We start from the raw sequence: 18,479 nt of genomic DNA, 5'->3' as shown, positions 1-18,479 counted from the left end.
ACACGGAGCAATGGAAGAAGGTGGCCTGGTCCAGTGAATCATGTTTTCTTTCACATTACATGGATGGGAAGAGGAGGCAGTGTGATGCTTTGGGCAATATTCTCCTGGAAAACCTTGGGTCCTGCCATTTCATGTGGGTGTTACTTTGACACGTACCGTGTACATTCTTTCATGGACATTGTATTCCCTGATGGCATTGCCCTTTTTCAGCAGGATAATGCACCCTGCCACAAACCAAAAATTGTCCGGGAATGGTTTGAGCAACACAACAAAAGTTAAACGTGTTGACTTGGCTTCCAAATTCCCCAGATCTCAATCCAAATCGAGCATCTGTGGGATGTGCTGGACAAACAAGTGCAATCCATGGTGGCCTGACCTCGCAACTTACAGAATTAAAAGATCTGGTGCTAATAACTTGGTGCCAGATACCACAGCACACATCCAGAGGTCTAGTGGAGCCTATGCCTTGACTGGTCAGGGCTGTTTTAGTGGCAAAAGGGGGACCTACACAATATTAGGCTGATCGGTCTATGTGTGGACAGCATCTGGATACGCATGGTGCAGTACCCAATCTGCCACCGCTGAAACAATAAAGGTAATTATTAGACTTGGGCACCAGGGGGCTCTTCGTGTTCGTCTTCGTGCTCGTCTTCGGCAAAAAAAAAAACTTCGTATTCCGCGAATATTCGCCTGGTCCTGTCTTCTCTTCGGGCGAATATTCGCGGACATTCTTCGTGTTCGGGTTTTCTTCGTTTTCCCCGGTTAAGGGGTTAAAACGGGGTTAAAGCCGCTCTGGCGCCAGGAGTTTAAATGTCCGTATGAGCAACTCTATTGGTCGTCAGCAGGGGGCTCGTCTGCCATTGGTTGATGGCAGACGAGCCCCCTGCTGGCGACCAATAGGGTCGCTCGTACAGACTGTTATACTCCTGGTGCCGTAATTGTTCGGCAGATCCTGCTGGTCTCCCTGTTCTATCATTTATTAACTGATAGAACAGGGAGACCAGCGGGATCTGCTGGGTAAGTTGCAGCATTGGGATTTTAAAAGTCTGCACGAGCGACTCTGTTGGTCGCTCGTGCAGACTTTTAAAACCCCAATGCTAGAACTTACCCGGCACATCCCACTGGTCTCCCTCCCTGTTCAATTAATTAAATGTCCGTACGAGCGAACAATAAAGTCGCCCGTACGGACATTTAACTATCTGAACAGGGAGGGAGATCAGTGGCATCGGCAGGGTAAATTGCAGCATTGGGGTTTTAACACCCCAATGCTGCAACTTGCCCTGCCGATGCCACTGGTCTTTAACTAATTGAACAGGGAGGGAGACCGATGCCACTGGTCTCCCTCCCTGTTCAATTAGTTAGTCCGTGTCGGGTTAAATGTCCGTACGAGCGACCAATAAAGTCGCTCGTACGGACATTTAACTCTGTACAGGGAGGGAGACCAGTGGCATCGGCAGGGTAAATTGCAGCATTGGGGTTTTAAAACCCCAATGCTGCAACTTGCCCTGCCGATGCCACTGGTCTTTAACTAATTGAACAGGGAGGGAGACCGATGCCACTGGTCTCCCTCCCTGTTCAATTAGTTAGTCTGTGCCGGGTTAAATGTCCGTACGAGCGACCAATAAAGTCGCTCGTACGGACATTTAACTAATTGAACAGGGAGGGAGACCAGTGGCATCGGCACTGCCGATGCCACTGGTCTCCCTCCCTGTTCAATTAGTTAGGGGTTAACTTTTTTAAAGGGTTAAGGGGCCGTGCAAGTGAGCCTATTGGTCGCTTGCACGGCCCTTTAACCTATGGATTTCCGCTCCCGTTAACCCCTTCGATGCTGCGTTAGATAACGCAGCATCGAAGGGGTTAACGGGAGCGGAAATCCATAGGTTCACTGTCAGGGGCTACAAAGACCGTGCGAGTGAGCCTATTGGTCACCTGCAGGGTCTTTCTCTGGCATCAACCAATTGGTTGATGCCAGAGGAGGTCCCTGTAGGCGACCAATAGGCTCATTCGCACTGCCCTGTAACCCGTGACGGCGAACCTGCGGATTTCCACTTCCGGGAACTGCCGCGATGCCGCGAAGCCGCGAAGCCAAGACAAGGTAAGATGAAGGGGGGGGAATGGTAGACGAAGACGAAGACAATCACGAAGATCTTCGTGGTGTGTGTCTTCGTCTTCGCCTACGTTTTACTGCCGCCGTCTTCTCTTCGGCGTGTCTTCGGAACGAACACGAAAACGCACTCTTCGTGTTCGTTTCCATGTTCGCCCGAAGACGAATGCACAAGTCTAGTAATTATAGGGTGCTATTGGCCACTGTCCACTGGGCATTTGCCCGACGACCAGGCCTGGTCCTGATGCTGTTCCACACATAATGGATTTATTACACTACTAGGATATATATATATATATATATATATACATATATATGAGACTGCATAGCTGATGAAAATAACCTATTAAAATGTATAGTAAACCACAAAGAAAACACATATACTATAAATATTGCCACCAAGATCATTAGTTCCCCTGACAAAGAAAGGTAATGTCCAAAATAAAGAATTCATATTTTATCAAAGTTTACATGTACAAGCCCAAATTATATCCCTAACGTTTTGACTCTTAGGCAAAAATGGGTCTTCATCAGAGCAGCATACAAGCTGTGTTAAATAAAAACTTTAATAAATATTTTGGCGTGTGCTGGACATTATCTTTGTACATTCATGGGCTACTGTGGGTTACTCCACTTCCCGTGTGCATCTCTAGCTACAATTTTTTAAATTATTATTATCTGTGATTTTTCATCAAATCCACTGGGCTGCTAGCCTGCCAGCCTACTTAAAAGGCTTACATGCCATTACAGTAAACTGAGTGGTTAGGGTGTTCTGTTGACCATGTCATGCAGAAACACTTCGAAGGAAGGGGAAGGCTGAGTAGCTTCTATGTTTGACTGAATGGAACAATCGTGACAAAATATCTTTTTTCTTATAATAAGTGTTATGTTTTCTTTCCTAATGCCCATTGTAGAAGTGGTAAAGAAGGTTGTATTAAAAAATGCTGTATAACTGTTGTGTATAAGAATAGGAACAATTCAGAGTGCTTCGTTCTGTATATAATAAAGATGGATGAGAGATTGTAACAACAGATGTCTTTAAATGGGACATGGTTCTCAGTCTTGTACTTTGGATCAACATTAAATTTTTACTTTGTTGTAGCTTAATTTCAAATGGCAATAGTTAAAATAAACAGGCCAGCAGAGATTTGAAAGCCTCAAGTCTGAAGTAGATTTGGAGAATGAGACTAAGTCAGGCTGGCATTCACCTGCTGTACATAAACCTGCATGGACACGTTAATGGATCTGCCACTACATATTACATGCACAGGAATGGAAAGTTAGGAGATCATAAGGAGTATGGACAGAGCTGTTTTCAGAAAGAGTAACTTTTGAAAGTTAGGATCCATAGCAGTAGAGAACTCTGCTAATACATGGTTCTCAGAGCTGGCACAGTCCCTCCTAGACAGATTTACTGTTTTTCTTGTGCAGGATTTATTGTGTGCCAGTCTTGCACTGTGCTTAGCATGGTTAGCTTTGACTGAGTCCCAGCTAAACACTGGATCCAATGATAATTTGGCTGTCCATCGTGCACATCATTCTTCTTTACTTTAAACGTTCTCTCTGACTTGATTGTCCTGCCTTTCCCTCTCTTGACTGTATAAATCAACAGTGCTCCTCTGTACGTGAGCCAAATCATTTTGAAGTTCTTCACCTCATTTGAGTTCACCAAGTCAGCCCCATACATCTGCCAACCAGTCTGTTGTATTTTTCTTTATTCACATTGTTTATACATGCAATTCATGTAGGAAAAAATAGACTTTTAGACATGTCAAAGAAAATACAGATAATCTATGCTGTGTGTGTTCATTTTGCCTAGTAAGTGCCTAGTAACCCATGTCAATACAGCTTGTAGCACCTCTCTTGTTTTAGCCTCTTGGCTAGTGCTAGGCTCCTAGCAAGGCACAGGATACTTAAAATATCTCTTTCTGTTTGGCTAATTTGTAAAATTATTGGCCATGGCAGTGATGGAGATATAATGGTGATACAGTATTCAAAGAAGAAATCTGGTGGCATTATTGATTGTTAACAGCAAATTGCTTCTCTACTGGCTTATTAAAACTCTTAATTCTAAATAAAATGCCCCTCTTGTATTCCCTGGTCAACTTGTACTCTGAGTGTTTCTCTAGAGTACAGGTAAAAAGCAATTCAAGTTGGAAATGCCACTCTTTTGAAGGGCACTCTTAAAGACTTGCATAGGTCTTATTCAAGTGGCGCAGGGATTAGCAACACAGGACACTCACAAACAGAAATCTCTATATTTTATCCTAAAATAACGCATTTGGAGCTGTTAACATTCTACTGATTGTACCTTTGGTACATCCCAATCATCTTCTCCCCAGGGAATCCTGCTCAAGCATCCTCTGCGGATCAAAAACAGAAATAATGGCACAGCAAGGGATGGTTTGAAGAAATATATTTAACACATTACACTTTTTTGATATTACAAACGAAACCATAAATGCCAGTTTAGATGACATTAACATATTAACACACTTACACACTTATCAAAAGAACAGTAAGTAAGCCTCAAACAAATATTAACAATATGAATAAAATACTTTTTGTTTGTTCAGTGTTCAGTGGGGTAAACATCAAAGATTAACAGACAAGAAACAAACCAAAACACTTAGGGCATACCAGCCATCATATTCACATTCATCCATATGATGACTGGTGCCAATAGCCGATAACAGAGGCTGTGCACTGTAGCCCCGGAGCTGCAGCTACTTGTAAAAGGTAGGTATGGTTCCTTAACTTTATTTCTTAGCTAACCAATGCACATCAAAGTTGAGTGGATCTTATTTCATTAGTCATAAGATCATCGAGGTCTCCTGCTCCAAGGCTAGTGAGAAGCTACCATGGCATTGGTTCCTTTTTATGCTATTGATAGCGTACTTTGGTGTGCATCTATGCTATATGCTTTTCCATATTTAAAAAGGAATTTAAAACCCCAGCATATATCCCCAGTCCTTAGCATGGTCCTCTGCATAGGTCCCTTGCCACACAGACAATAGTGTCCTCTTTCCCATTGAATCCACATAGCCTGACTCCCCTATGTTTGATTCCACTATCTTTTGTGAAGGGATATAGAGACGAATAAACATACATAAATATAATTTATATGAAACTGGTAGCTTTAAAGGTGCACCATGGCATTAAGTTCCAAACATTGATGTCCTATAAGTCTACTTATGCGTTGCAGGTTTTTTCTATTTAAGGCACTCTGCCGGACTGACTGGCACCATTCCTTTAAGAGATATCAGTATTATTATCTTTTATTTATATAGCGCCGAGAATTTAAGCAGCACTTCAGACAATACATATATTCAAGGGGTATGTGACAAGACTAGAATTGACAGACTAAGACAAACTGATACATTAGGTGGAGAGAGCCCTGCTCGCAAGTTTACAATCTTGCATGTTAGTATCCCAATTGTTAGTACTGATCCAAGCTGCTAGGTGAGAATGTATGAAATATACGTAAGCAAAAGTAAAAAAGCAGCATCTCTGCAAAAAACTGGCCATGGCCCAAGTATCTTCAGGGGTCCAAACACAGCTGCCCATTTCCCTATTAGTTGTCTTTCAGTGACCTGGATTAAAACCTTAGAGGTTTAGAGAAAGTGCAAAGAATTAATCATCCCCTCCATTGCTTCAAGTGGTTTGTTTCATGGGCGCTTCTTACAGAGCTTGTGGTTAGTGCTTCTTCTGCCAGGGTCTGTGTCAAGCATGACATCGATTACCTAGTTTGTGCAATGTCCCTTTTGCAGTATACATTTTATTAATGTGGTATTCCTAGGTTGTCATTGTTAGTGATGATAATATTGTTTTTGGGATGGTCGCAACTAAAATACCTCTTAATACATTTAAAGTTATATAACAACTGTTTTATGTGGTTGAGAAAGCATTAGTCTGAGTATGGTAAGTTTTGTGTCTTGTATATTTTAGAACCAAAAAACACTTTGCATATGGACACACAAATATACTGTATACATATACTTATACATTCATGTGAGTATTCCATGTATACACAATATATGTATTGGGCCCATCAACAGATGACTTGATTATTAATTATTCCTTACAAAGTCTACAGTGGAACATTGGGGGGGAAAGGACATCTTAGAATAAATTCTACAAATTCTGAACAGATTGAACGCATGGTTAATATTCTGATTGAAAGTTAAATTCGGAGCTACCTGAAGCGCCCATAGCTTTGGATCATTTCAAAGCTATTCCTGTAGACCATGAGTGGCATGAGAAATTCATGAAGCAAATTACACACAATCAGGTGCCGAAGAAATAGTTTTCAAAGATGGCTGAGGGAGTCGGATGTTTCTAAAGTAGGCACTGATTTCATGTGTGCATTTTCGTACCCTCTCTGTCAACTTCGGCAAAACTTTAGAAAGGTCCTTGTGCCATGCAACAGCAAGTTTAAAAAAAAGTAGAAGGAAATGTGACAAAGCGAGGAAAAGACAGGCTGTTTCTTTTGACACCTGCATCTTTCAGCCAGGGCCTTTGGAACAATATTGAAATTGCCGTCTTGTTAAATGCATATTTCCCATCACTGGCCATTGGTAGGATTGTTGCTGTAGGGTCGGATTAGAGCTTGTTCAAGCAGAGCTGTGACAGGCAGTCCACTGCCCTCCAGGCCTGTGATTTATAAAAAATCTTTTGCTTTATTCTCAATTTTTTTTTCTTCAGTCAGTTTGGCAGAAAATGCGGAGAACGGGTCTTTATTAAACAGTCAATCAAAACTAGGTAATTCTTATTTCTTTGGTTTTCATATATAAGGCTTAGACGGTGGAATATGTCCACCCTGATTACCACAAGTCTACTGGAGACATGCAAGATGTTACGGACGCCTGCGTTTCCACAAGTAAAACTAAAGAATTCAAAGCAAGTGGGCCCATAATAACATTCTGATGCTGCTGGTGGGTGTTTAGAAAGCTTCCTTAAGTTCTGTTAATAGGATAAATCCGTTCTTACAATCAGTCATTTCTTGGAAGATCTTTGTAGTTTTTCCTGCCAGATCCCTGCACCTTTTGTCAGGTCTCGATTTGTTGGTCTGTACAGTGACGATGTTACATATTCATATCAGATTGTAAGATTCTTCAGGAGTCAGTGGTCGGCAATAATGGGAGTAATGGTATTATGAACGTATACAACAGACAGAAACCACCAGTCCTGGGGGTGTAACCTATAACCAAGAACAAATCCATTGCAATAAAAAGACCTAAAATGCAGCAGATGGAGCACCCAGTAAGAACAAAAGGTTTTATTTTTATTTCTGACAGGAAAAAAGAGGCCCAGGCCTGGACCTGGCATCTAGCACATCAACAGTGGGACTCTGGCCAATAGGGGCAAAACACTTGCTGATACTACTGATCCAATGGCAGATTGGATCCAGGAGTGTGCGACTACTGGCTGGATACCTGTGACTGCACTGTGTGTGAGTGCCAAATTGTATACTGCAGATGACCGCACACATGTCTTTTGGTGACCACTGGTTTCAAAAGACGCCAGGGCTGTTTACACTTCCCCAGTCCGTCTCTGAATGCAATACATACTTGAGTAGCCATTCTCTTAATATATAAGTGGTGAGCATTGGCAGCATCCTCAGAACACTTTTCAGCAGAGTGTTACAAAAGAGATTTCAGATGAGAAGTGTTACATGTCACTAATGTAGCCTGAAGAATTATGACTTCACATAATATTTTTCTTGATCTGTGTTTTCTTCAGAAAATGGTTTCTGGTTCTCTGTCTACAAAACAAACCTCACATCAGAAATAAGGTTAAAGCATTATACGCTCGACTCTGTCGCTTTATATCTGCAGTGGGAGACATTGAACTCATCACATGCTTTGTCGTTCTGATTTTTCCTGGCTTTGGGTGTAAGCTGGGATTTTTCTGTTCAAGGCCTTTACTGAATGTCAGTATGATGTTTTTGATTGTTTCATTTTTTCCCAGTCATTTGGCATCCTAGTAATGAAATCATTTAGACAATCAGTCTCTTTGTTAGATGTTTGAGTATAAGAATTCATTACATGGGTCATGCAGTATATAAATTTCTTCCAGGTTGGTAATGTTTTCGGCTTTGAAACAGTATGGGGGTTATGTATAAATAATGGATTTTGTTGCAAACTTTTGAAAACAGTCTTCTTACCATAGCAACCAATAGAATGTTCCTGCTGACTGGACTAGTCCAATGGTTGCTTTGGTGATAAAACAGTTTTATAGTCTTAGCTCAAGACTCATTTGTGATACATAACCACCTATATGTGTAAGGTTTCTAAACAATGTCACCTTAACAAAAATGATTATTTTTTTAATAATAATGATGTTCCTGCATTAAGCATTGACTTTCCTCTGGTACATTAGTAAGCAGGTATATACATCTACCTCCCTTATACCAGTGATTGCTTTAGACACATTAAATATGTTTATTCTCCCTAAATATTAGTTCCCTCACTACCATATGTAATATATATATATATATTTGATAATAAATATACTGTGTATATATATATATATATATGTATATATATATATACCGGTATATATATAGCAATCGTAATAGCCAGCTTTTTATAAAAAAAACTAAATCCCAGGTAACATTTGAAATATTAGAGGTGAATAGCCAGGCATCAGAAAGAAGGCTGTAATTTTACTGACTAACCTTTCTTGTCCTTCCTCTCTCTGTTGTAGCTGATTCTGCTTCAGGCGGCCGGTGTTCTTTCTGTAAACCTTACTAGTCCTAGTGGGTGATGTCCGCGCATCTCTAAAAGACCCTAGTATTTCGCTAGGTGTGTATTGCTTTTTTCTTCTTCTGCATGCGTTTACTATATCACTTGTCAGAATCTGTTTCCTTTCTGTGCTTCTGATTCTGTGTTCTCTACGGCTGTATCCATGTGGTTCATCCCTTTAGTTTTGGAACCATGGTCCCTACAAGATATAAATGTCAATTGTTTCATTAGCTATTGAGATTTGGTGTCCTCACTAATGCTTTAATGTGTTTAAAGCATTGGGTATGTGATATTGCTTAATTTTGTATCCTACGGAGATGTTCTGTAGCACGCACTGGAAATTGTTATTCATATTTTGAAATACAGAACTTGTTGTGTGTGTTTTTGTGTTGTCTGTATCATGTTGACATCTCCCCATTCATATCATGGTAGGCTTGTTACTGCAAGCTCCAGCCTGAAAATCTTTCAAATACTTACAATGCTTGTGGAAAATCCAGCAAATCCACTATTACATGTTCTGGAGAAAAGGTCTTGGCTGTCTTTTGTTAATTCATACGGAGGCCATTCATTTGTATGACTACTGGGTGTGTATGTGCGTGTCAGCTTCCACATATCCCCCCCTCCAAATACCACGCATGCAAATACCAAGATGCTATCTTGTTCTCAGTTATTTTATTGCACCTTTTGCATCTTCATCTTAATGTTTTACTCCTGATTAGTTCTTTGATAGGAAAGTGCCAGCATATACGTGCTCAATTCATGCTAGTGGATCACAATCTCTCAAGGGTTTCAGCTTCATTGCAGAGATTGAGAGTTCACCCTGATGATGTCAAACAAATAGAAAGTGCTTAAAAAACTCTATTATTTTTATGTTCTTTAACTTTACATTGTTATTTGCACAATGAAAATGATTTTGGAATTATGCATGAAAATGTAATGTTCAATATAAGCTTATTTGCTCCTTATTGGCATATTTCCCTTTAGCGTGTCTGTGTTTTTTTTTATGCAAACATGTACGCATGCTTTTTTTGTATTGATAGCTGCCGTTTTATCATTTCTATATAACCTAGGGAAAGAAAATAAAGACAATTTGTGTAAAAAAGCTAACAGGTTAAATTGGTCATTGTTATGCAAATGTGTACTTGCATATTTAAAAAGAACTTGAAGAATGTGTTTATAATGTTGCTCCAAAGAATTTTGAATGGTTCTCCCCCCTTCTGTTGCCGCCGACCAATACTCAGGCACAGAAATGCTCATTTTTATTTTCTCACCAATTCGTTCGTGCTTCATAATGTACTAATTGTGTGTCTAACATTTGTTGTTAAAATAAATTGTGTTGTCATGTATTGGTAACATGCAAATTGGTAACAGGCATTTGGTACCCAAACCAATCACAATTTAAAGTCCTCCATTCAAACAGTTTCTTTCTTATGTGGTGTCCTGGTTTTAACCCCTAACCTTTCAAACTTAACCTCCGTATTTACCTGTCAGTTACCAGGAAGACGTCTTTCACAGCAGCTATGGATGACTATGACATAAGGTCTGCTGCCAGTATTTTGGCCTCTGTAAAAGAGCAAGAAGCTCGGTTTGAGAGGCTTACCCGTGCTTTAGAAGAGGAACGCCGCAATGTTTCACTCCAACTTGAGCGAGCCAACGTGCCCTCTGATCGAATGAGCATATGCAACATTGGCAATGGCCAGCCTCTAGCCACTGCGTGGCAGCAACTAGTCCTGCAGGTAACGGCCTGCTTTATATGATCTTGTCCATCATATCACTCACATCCCTTAAAGTCTCATTCTACACATTACACCGAGGGTTTTTTTTCACTAAAGTGAGAGTTTGCTGGGGAGTTGCAATTTCATCTCACTGACTTTACTATGCACCATGAAAGCACATACCCTGTTAGCTTTACTTTCAAGAGAAGCCTTTCTGGCCTTGTATATTCAAAGACTTATCTTGGCTAGTCACTGCTCACAACTTGACCAACACCTACCACTTAACGCTGAGGCTGCCTGTTTCCTGAGCATTAAGATATGATGTTATATCATGGCGTGCTGCATGCGTGTCACAGAGTGTGTTCACTATGGAGCCTGTGACAGCTTTGCACATTGCTCCATAGTCTGTATGGGGTGGTTACAAGGGAGATCTCTGCTCTTCCCAATTGGCCCATAGAGCAGTGCTGCACTGGGGAGCCCCATCACCCAATACGGCATAGTCAACCTAGGCCACAACCCACCACTGTGTATAATGCATAATAAAATTAGTGTGAGAGCTCAAAACTAAAACCCATTTGTAGAAGATTGTCAGAGTTGGTCCTGTATAATCCATAATGAAGTGAAACTCTGACTTGCCAGCAAACTCCCACTTTATGCCTGGCTTTAGACAAGCAGGTATACAACAGGGCAGTGGGCATTTGTAGATTGAAGAACATAGTATCTGTTCTCATCTAGTTTGGAACATCATATCCATGTAGCCCCCCCTTGCTTGTTCAATCTCCACCATGTGGAACATACCACAAATTGTGTTTTGCATTGTCAAATTAAAACTAAAAAGCAGTGATTTTACATATTATGTCATTTTACATATTAAAATCCACTGGGAAAGATAGTCTTAAAAGCATTGTAGGGGTATGCAAGGGGATGTATATTTTAACATAACTGTTATTATTTCTGTTTTTGGTGGCACTGGCAATGTTTTGTGAATGCTCTAATACAAATGTAAAAAATATAGGTTTCATATAGCAATAAAAAAAATCTATCTATATGTAGCTCTGTAAGGGAATACATGCAAATTAGCATATGACAAATGCTGAAGAAAAACAACATTTTTTACTAACAAATTTCAGATGGCCATGGATTGAAGAAGGTGCTGCTCAGGGGCAGCTGTGTGATTTCAAATGGGCCCTAAGCAACTACTTGCCTTTATAGTTGTTACAAGAGAATATATGTCTGACCTTGTATGTAGCAATGAGATGTCCTAATGGCACCACCTTAAAATAAAAATAAATAAACCTTGTATGGCTAATTGACACTTTTCAAAATCAAATTCTTTAATTCTTTGTATTCATTTTAAATCTAACATTTGTGTTTTATTAATTCCATAATATACTTGCTTTACACTATTTACAACCCAAACTGTACTGTATATTTATATTTACATAATATCTTTGGTAGAAACCATTCACAGCACAAACCGTACTGCATATTAATACTTTGTATGTTAGCAATATAACACCTTGCTCTTGTATCAATACTCTAATTAATACACTAATGCCTTGGCTACTAATGTGAAAGAGAACCTATCACTTTCCAACTTTATACGTGAACTCTAAGGCAGGTGCTGCATGTTCACAGCACGAGGAGTGCAGCAGGGTCATGTAACGTTCATTATGTGATCCCACTGTAGTAGATTGTAAGAGTTGAAAACAGGTCTCTGTGAAAGGTAAGAAAGAGAGGGGTACGAAGGGACAAGGAGGGAGATGTTTTTGAGCTGCATGAGGGAGTGAGTGTCTGTGTAGGTGTAGTGTTAGCGTGAGTGTGTAAGTAAGTGCAAGTATATATTTTGAGAGAGAGTGTGTCTTATTATATGGTGTTAGCATGTGTGTTAGTATATGATGTTAGCGTGTGTGTGCATGTTACTATATGATGTTAAAGTATGTGTACGTAAGTGCATGCTGTTAACATTAGTGTGTGTACTAAGGCCTACAATAAAGCAACAAATATGGTAAAAATTTAGATACAACAAAAAAAGTGATGGAGAGAAATGGTGGGCAGAAAAAACACTATTTTCAAAAATTGACAGAGAGGGGCAGAAACTATAAGAGTTTACAAAGAATCAGTGTATGTAAAAAAAAATCTAATGTGAATCTCCATAAGGTACTGCAAAATTAAACCCTGACCTCCAAAACGATGTATAGCACTGATGAATAGCACTGCAGAATGTGGTGGCACTTTATAAATCAATACATATCAATAAACAATAATAATTAGGTTAAGGATTCCTCAAAGCCATACGTTAGATCTTGGCGCCTGGGGCAGGTTCAGAGGTTGCTACCTGTGATGATGTCACAGGTGCTGACAGAAGTTTAAGCACAAAAGAGGCCCGGGGCATTGCCTTTGGAGAGCTCAAGAGTGCCATTCACGTTGTGGCCCCTTGGGCAGCTGCCCACCTTGCCCCAAGCTATTATACTGGACAAAAGAATACCTTTAAAATAGGACAGCTTAGGACATGAAAAAAGTATAAAAATAAAATGTGTTTTTGTTATGGAAAATGCCTTGTGCAATCCCTGTTTTAAATCAGTGTATTGCCACTGCCTAAAATTATGGACCATCAAAGAGACCATCATAAAGTGAAAAGGTTCATATAGATTTACATATTTTAGCCTGGATCTCTAACATCCCTAAAATATGTCAAAAATGTATATTGTCTGGAAACGTGTTGCCAGTGATGCTTGACCGTTTTTCGTTATCCAACTTTATAATGAGAGTTAAGAATAATAAATGCAATCATTGTGGTGAACTGGCAATCAGGAGATAAATGCCTCTGAAAATTAAAACAAAGCTGTGTCAAAGCAGTTAACAACCTTTTTTTTTATATATTTTTGACAGTCTTTGCCTTGTTTTAACCAATGCCAACCTAAGTAATGCTCTCTGGATTTTTTGAGTGTTTCTATACTAACCCTCTCCTCTTCATGTACCAGAACCTTAGCCTGTCTAGGAGACCAATGTATGGATTCCATGTACGGGTCGCAGTAGGGTTCAACCCGAACCCAACTGCTAGGGTGCAGATTGAACCCTCCTAAAACTATTGAGAGCATGTATGTGCACTTGTGCTTCTAGTCCCTACACACTCATGCACACAAATATTTAGCAGGGCTTAATGACTGCTGTTGGGAGGCAGCCACTGCGAGAGTAAACATTTTACTGATAGCTGGCTGTACATTTAACTGACTAAAAGCTTTTGGTTTTCTGCCCTTCAATTCAGTAGGATTCACGCAATATAAACTGGGGTATTATGCTGCTTGTCTGGGGCATTAGTTACTTTTCTTGGGTTATTAGATTTATTACATTAGTGCAAATAGTCTCTGTCTGCTCCAGTGACAACGTTTCTATGTGTATTATGTTCTTTTCCATGTAGTCAGTTTTCAGTGATCTGAACTAATGGCAAGTAACAGTGAATACAAATTAGAGTAGTATTTTTGAAAGATTGACAATCTGTGCCCCTTGATTAGATTTTAATCAACAGGAAAGCATTAAGAGCCTATTGTGCTGAGCTCTTTAACAGCCTCACTAATGATATCAGGTTATCATATTGATAAGTTCATTGTTCGCCGAGTGTGTGTAGAATAGATTTTGTGTTGCTGTGCAGATGCCTCTGGTCTTGGCAGTGTTCTATGGCAAGTGTCCAAGCTGACAGTTCTGGGGCTTTCTGTGATGAGCTCAGAGTTTGAGTCTCTGTGGCCTCTCTGTACCCATATCCATTCTAAAGAATGAAATACTCGTCATTCTAAATTTGTGGATTGATTCTAGTTAGCAGGTGCTCACTTGAAATAAAACTGGGAGTATATCTGCCATTATGTTATTCTGTACACTATTCTGAACATCGGAAAGCAGCTTAAATGTAACATAGTAATTTAAGTTGAAAACAATCCATCAAATTCAACCCTAATGTTGTTCCAAAAGGTAACGAACCCACTTTGAAACAATTTCCCATTGTGTCTTAAAAATGGGGACATTTCTTCTTGACTCCAAAATGGCAAACATATTTCTCCCTGGATCAAAAAGCTATACATAAGCATGAATATTCCTGAAAGTACAAATGAACTTCATCAAATGACCTGGCTTTATTATTCTGTTATGTCAGAATAGGACATGACAGTTTTGTTAGAATGTTTTTTTAATGGTCATACATCGATGACCGTATGTGGGAGCTTCCAAGTTGTCCTGATCTAAAGCTTTGTGAACATAGGAGTCAGAAGGGCTAATGTATTGATCGGGCTATTCAGAACAGGAGGTGTGGCCAGGGGGCAATTGTCCCCTGGACCGGCCCAAAATTCTTTAAACAGGGCAGGACCAACTTGGAGTCAGGAACCCAGTCTCACAACATAACGTTATGCAATCCTAGAAAAAGTGCTCTGGTGAAGGTAAGGGTGTGATTTGTGTGAGTGCATATGGATGTGTAAGTGCTGGAACCTAGGCATGATGGGACTGTGATTGCTGTTATATGCTGAAACCTAGCTAGCTGCCCCCCCTTGTCTATGGATGCTGCCAGCAGTATGGGGTTTGCACATCACTTACAGCCATCCTGTACCAGCATGTACTGGCTGACTTGGCATGATAGGAGTGTGATTGCTAACAGCAATCACAGTCCCATCATGCCTAGGTTTCAGCATTTACTGGTTGGATGTGTAAGTGCTGGGACCTAGGCATGATGGGACTTTGATTGCTGTTAGCAATCAAACTCCTATCATGCCAAGTCAGCCAGTACATGCTGAAACCTAGCTAGCTGCCCCCCTTGTCTATGGATGCTGCCAGCAGTATGGGGTCTGCACATCACTTACAGCCATCCTGTACCAGCATGTACTGGCAGACTTGGCATGATACGAGTGTGATTGCTAACAGTGATTGCTGTTAGCAATCAAACTCCTATCATGCCAAGTCAGCCAGTACATGCTGAAACCTAGCTAGCTGCCCCCCTTGTGTATTGATGCTGCCAGCAGTATGGGGTCTGACCATCACTTACAGCCATCCTGTACCAGCATACACTGGCTGACTTGGCATGATAGGAGTGTGATTGCGAACAGCAATCACAGTCCCATCATGTCTAGGTTCCAGCATTTACTGGTTGGATGTGTAAGTGCTGGAACCTAGGCATGATGGGACTTTGATTGCTGTTAGCAATCACACTCCTATCATGCCAAGTCAGCCAGTACATGCTAAAACCTAGCTAGCTGCCCCCCTTGTGTATTGATGCTGCCAGCAGTATGGGGTCTACACATCACTTACAGCCACCCTGTACCAGCATGTACTGGCTGACCTGGCATGATAGGAGTGTGATTGCTAACAGCAATCACAGCAAGCACAGTCCCATCATGCCTAGGTACCAGCATTTACTGGTTGCCTGGGTATGATAGGAGTGTGATTGCTGTGTGGGCAGTGTGGACGGCAGGGCTGGCTTTGGGGTGTGCAACCTGTGATCTATGCCTGTAATTTAGGGGGTTTTAAATATACCTTTTAATGACATGTTTTTATGTGAATTCCAATTGATCTTTACCTGCAAAGCTGGGTTTTTGCGTTATTCTGTAGATCCATATCTATATATTTCCATACATTATTTATGTATACCTGCAAATACAGTGTTTGTATGTCTTATTCAGTTGATTAATACCTGCAATGCTGTTTCCATGTATTTATTTGATCTATACCTGCAATGCTACGTTTCATATACTATTGTATACCTGCAAATACAGGATTTGTATGTCTGATTCTGTTTATTTGATATATACCTAAAGTGCTGAGATCACAAGTGAATTTCAGTTGATCTATCCATGCAAAGCTTGGTTTGTGTGTAAATGTGTTGATTTATACCTGCTATCTGCAACTGGGGCTAATATTAATATATATGGGCAGGAGGGGCAAAAACACTAAGGGGGGTATAAACGACAATGCAGTGTGAAAAATCCATCCTGATGCAGACGTCTGTGACGTGGATTGTGTCCTGCTGTATGTGTGTTTTTGGTTATCAGTGTAGCAGAGCCTGTCCTCGGGTGTGTGTGTGTATAGGTGTTGGTGTGGCAGAGTCTGTCTTGGTGTGTGTTTGGGTGTTGGTGTGGCAGAGCCTGTCCTGGTGTGTGTGTGTTCAGTTGTCAGTGTGGCAGAGCCTGTCCTGGTGTGTGTGGGTGTCTGTGTGGCAGAGCCTGTCCTGGTGTGTGTGTGTGTGTGTTTGGATGTGGCAAAGCCTGTCCTGATGTGTGTGGGTGTCTGTGTGGCAGAGCCTGTCCTGGTGTGTGTGTGTGTTTGGATGTGGGTGTGGCAGAGCCTGTCCTGATGTGTGTGGGTGTCTGTGTGGCAGAGCCTGTCCTGGTGTTGTGTGTATGTTTGGTTGTCGGTGTTGCAGAGCATGTCCTGGTGTGTGTCTGAGTGTTGGTGTGACAGAGCCTGTGTTGGTGTGTGTCTGGGTGTCTGTGTGGCAGAGCCTGTCCTGGTGTGTGTGTGTATGTTTGGTTGTCGGTGTCGCAGAGCCTGTCCTGGTGTGTGTGTCTGGGTGTTGGTGTGACAGAGCCTGTGTTGATGTGTGTGTTTGGTCATCTGTTCCTGGCACTTAACTTACAGTAGGAATTATTTAATTTATATTTATCCAGAGATAAAATGCCCTCCTGAAGTTGTAGTGACTTCAGGTGACAAAACGTTCAAGTCCCTGAAATCATTTAGTGGAAAAGTTATTTATTGTGTTATAATATTTATTTCAAGGATTAGTCGCACTCAATTGTGGCTTCAGGCTTCCCATGTTGAATGATCAAGTATTATTTTAGCCCAATAACAAAAGTATAATTCCATAGCACATTACTTTTGGAAATTATGAATGCCCCCCCCAGTTTGACTGTGATATCTTGTGTGCCCCCCCTATATATTGTTTCTAGAGTCGCCACTGGACACAAAATATCTAAATCAATAAAATGTATACCTCTTATGCAGTTGTATTCACAATATCCTCTTGAAAACTTTAGGAAATTAAAAAAACCACTAGCCTTATATTCTGGAAAGTATATAAATATATATTTTAGTGGGGCTGATTTTATGATGTGGCTTTAAAATAGGAATACATAGAGTGATTAAAAAAAATGTCTAAGAACAACAATGTTACATAAGATGTTTTTAGTTCTTTAGAAAAAAAAAGGCATTTTCAGAAATATTTTGCTACAGAAACATTTTCTGTTGACAGTCATCGTAATTTTAGAATTTTACTGAGCTAGTAGAGAATGTATCTTTAACGCCTTCATTGCTATTACTGCCATCCATTGCCCTTAAAGTCAACCTCCCTTGTCTCCAGAGGTGACAGTTTTTCACAGACATGGCAGATTATTACGTTCTGGACACAGGCGCGGTATAATGAGCCTGTCTGAAATCAGACCTTTATTTTAAGCGCCTGGCACAGGCTCTCTATGGGTCTGGCAGGGAACAGCCAGGGCTTGTAAATGAGATTCAGAGCTGCGTACTTTTGCCGTAGTCTGATTAAATAATGGCACTTTTACGATGGCCACAGTTCAGGATGACTTTTGTGCAGACAGAATTTACCACCAGACGCACGTTAGCATGCGCTTTCTGGATTGCCAACATAAAGGTTTAGTGGTCTTCGCTACAAATGCACAAATCCTTCCTCCTCTCTCATAAAGCTGTGGCCATCAAAATACTACTCTGAAGGTGACATACAACCAGTTTTATAACCCAGTGAAAACTTTCAATGCAGGATAATCCAAACGTAGAGTTTGGTTATCAAAACCTTGTTTTCCATATGTAACAGATAGCATACATCATACAATTACAGAGAGAAATAGCGTAAGATTCCTCTGTAATACAGCATTAGCCATTACTATACACCATTGATTATGTCTGTGGTTTTATTTTTCACTC

The 18,479-nt window shown here is 40.6% G+C and overlaps 1 protein-coding gene across 5 annotated transcripts in view; it reads left to right on the top strand.

The window, feature by feature from the left end:
- ARVCF (ARVCF delta catenin family member) overlaps nucleotides 1–18,479 on the top strand; it is a 247,836-nt gene that overhangs the window by 125,260 nt on the left and 104,097 nt on the right. For 4 of the 5 annotated variants that reach the window (XM_053471240.1, XM_053471231.1, XM_053471247.1 and 1 more), the window contains exons 5-6: nucleotides 8,813–8,910; nucleotides 10,342–10,586. The exons of the other annotated variant lie outside the window; for it this stretch is intronic. In XM_053471240.1, the coding sequence (XP_053327215.1) occupies nucleotides 10,371–10,586 (216 nt within the window). In that variant the 5' untranslated portion in view covers nucleotides 8,813–8,910; nucleotides 10,342–10,370. The remainder of the gene's footprint in view (nucleotides 1–8,812; nucleotides 8,911–10,341; nucleotides 10,587–18,479) is intronic. 5 annotated transcript variants of the gene reach the window in all.

This window comes from Spea bombifrons, chromosome 1 (genome assembly GCF_027358695.1).
Source record: "Spea bombifrons isolate aSpeBom1 chromosome 1, aSpeBom1.2.pri, whole genome shotgun sequence".
Taxonomy (NCBI): Eukaryota; Metazoa; Chordata; class Amphibia; order Anura; family Pelobatidae; genus Spea; species Spea bombifrons.
The sequence above is the reverse complement of the archived record's forward strand: the minus strand, read 5'-3'. Positions and strand labels throughout refer to the sequence as shown.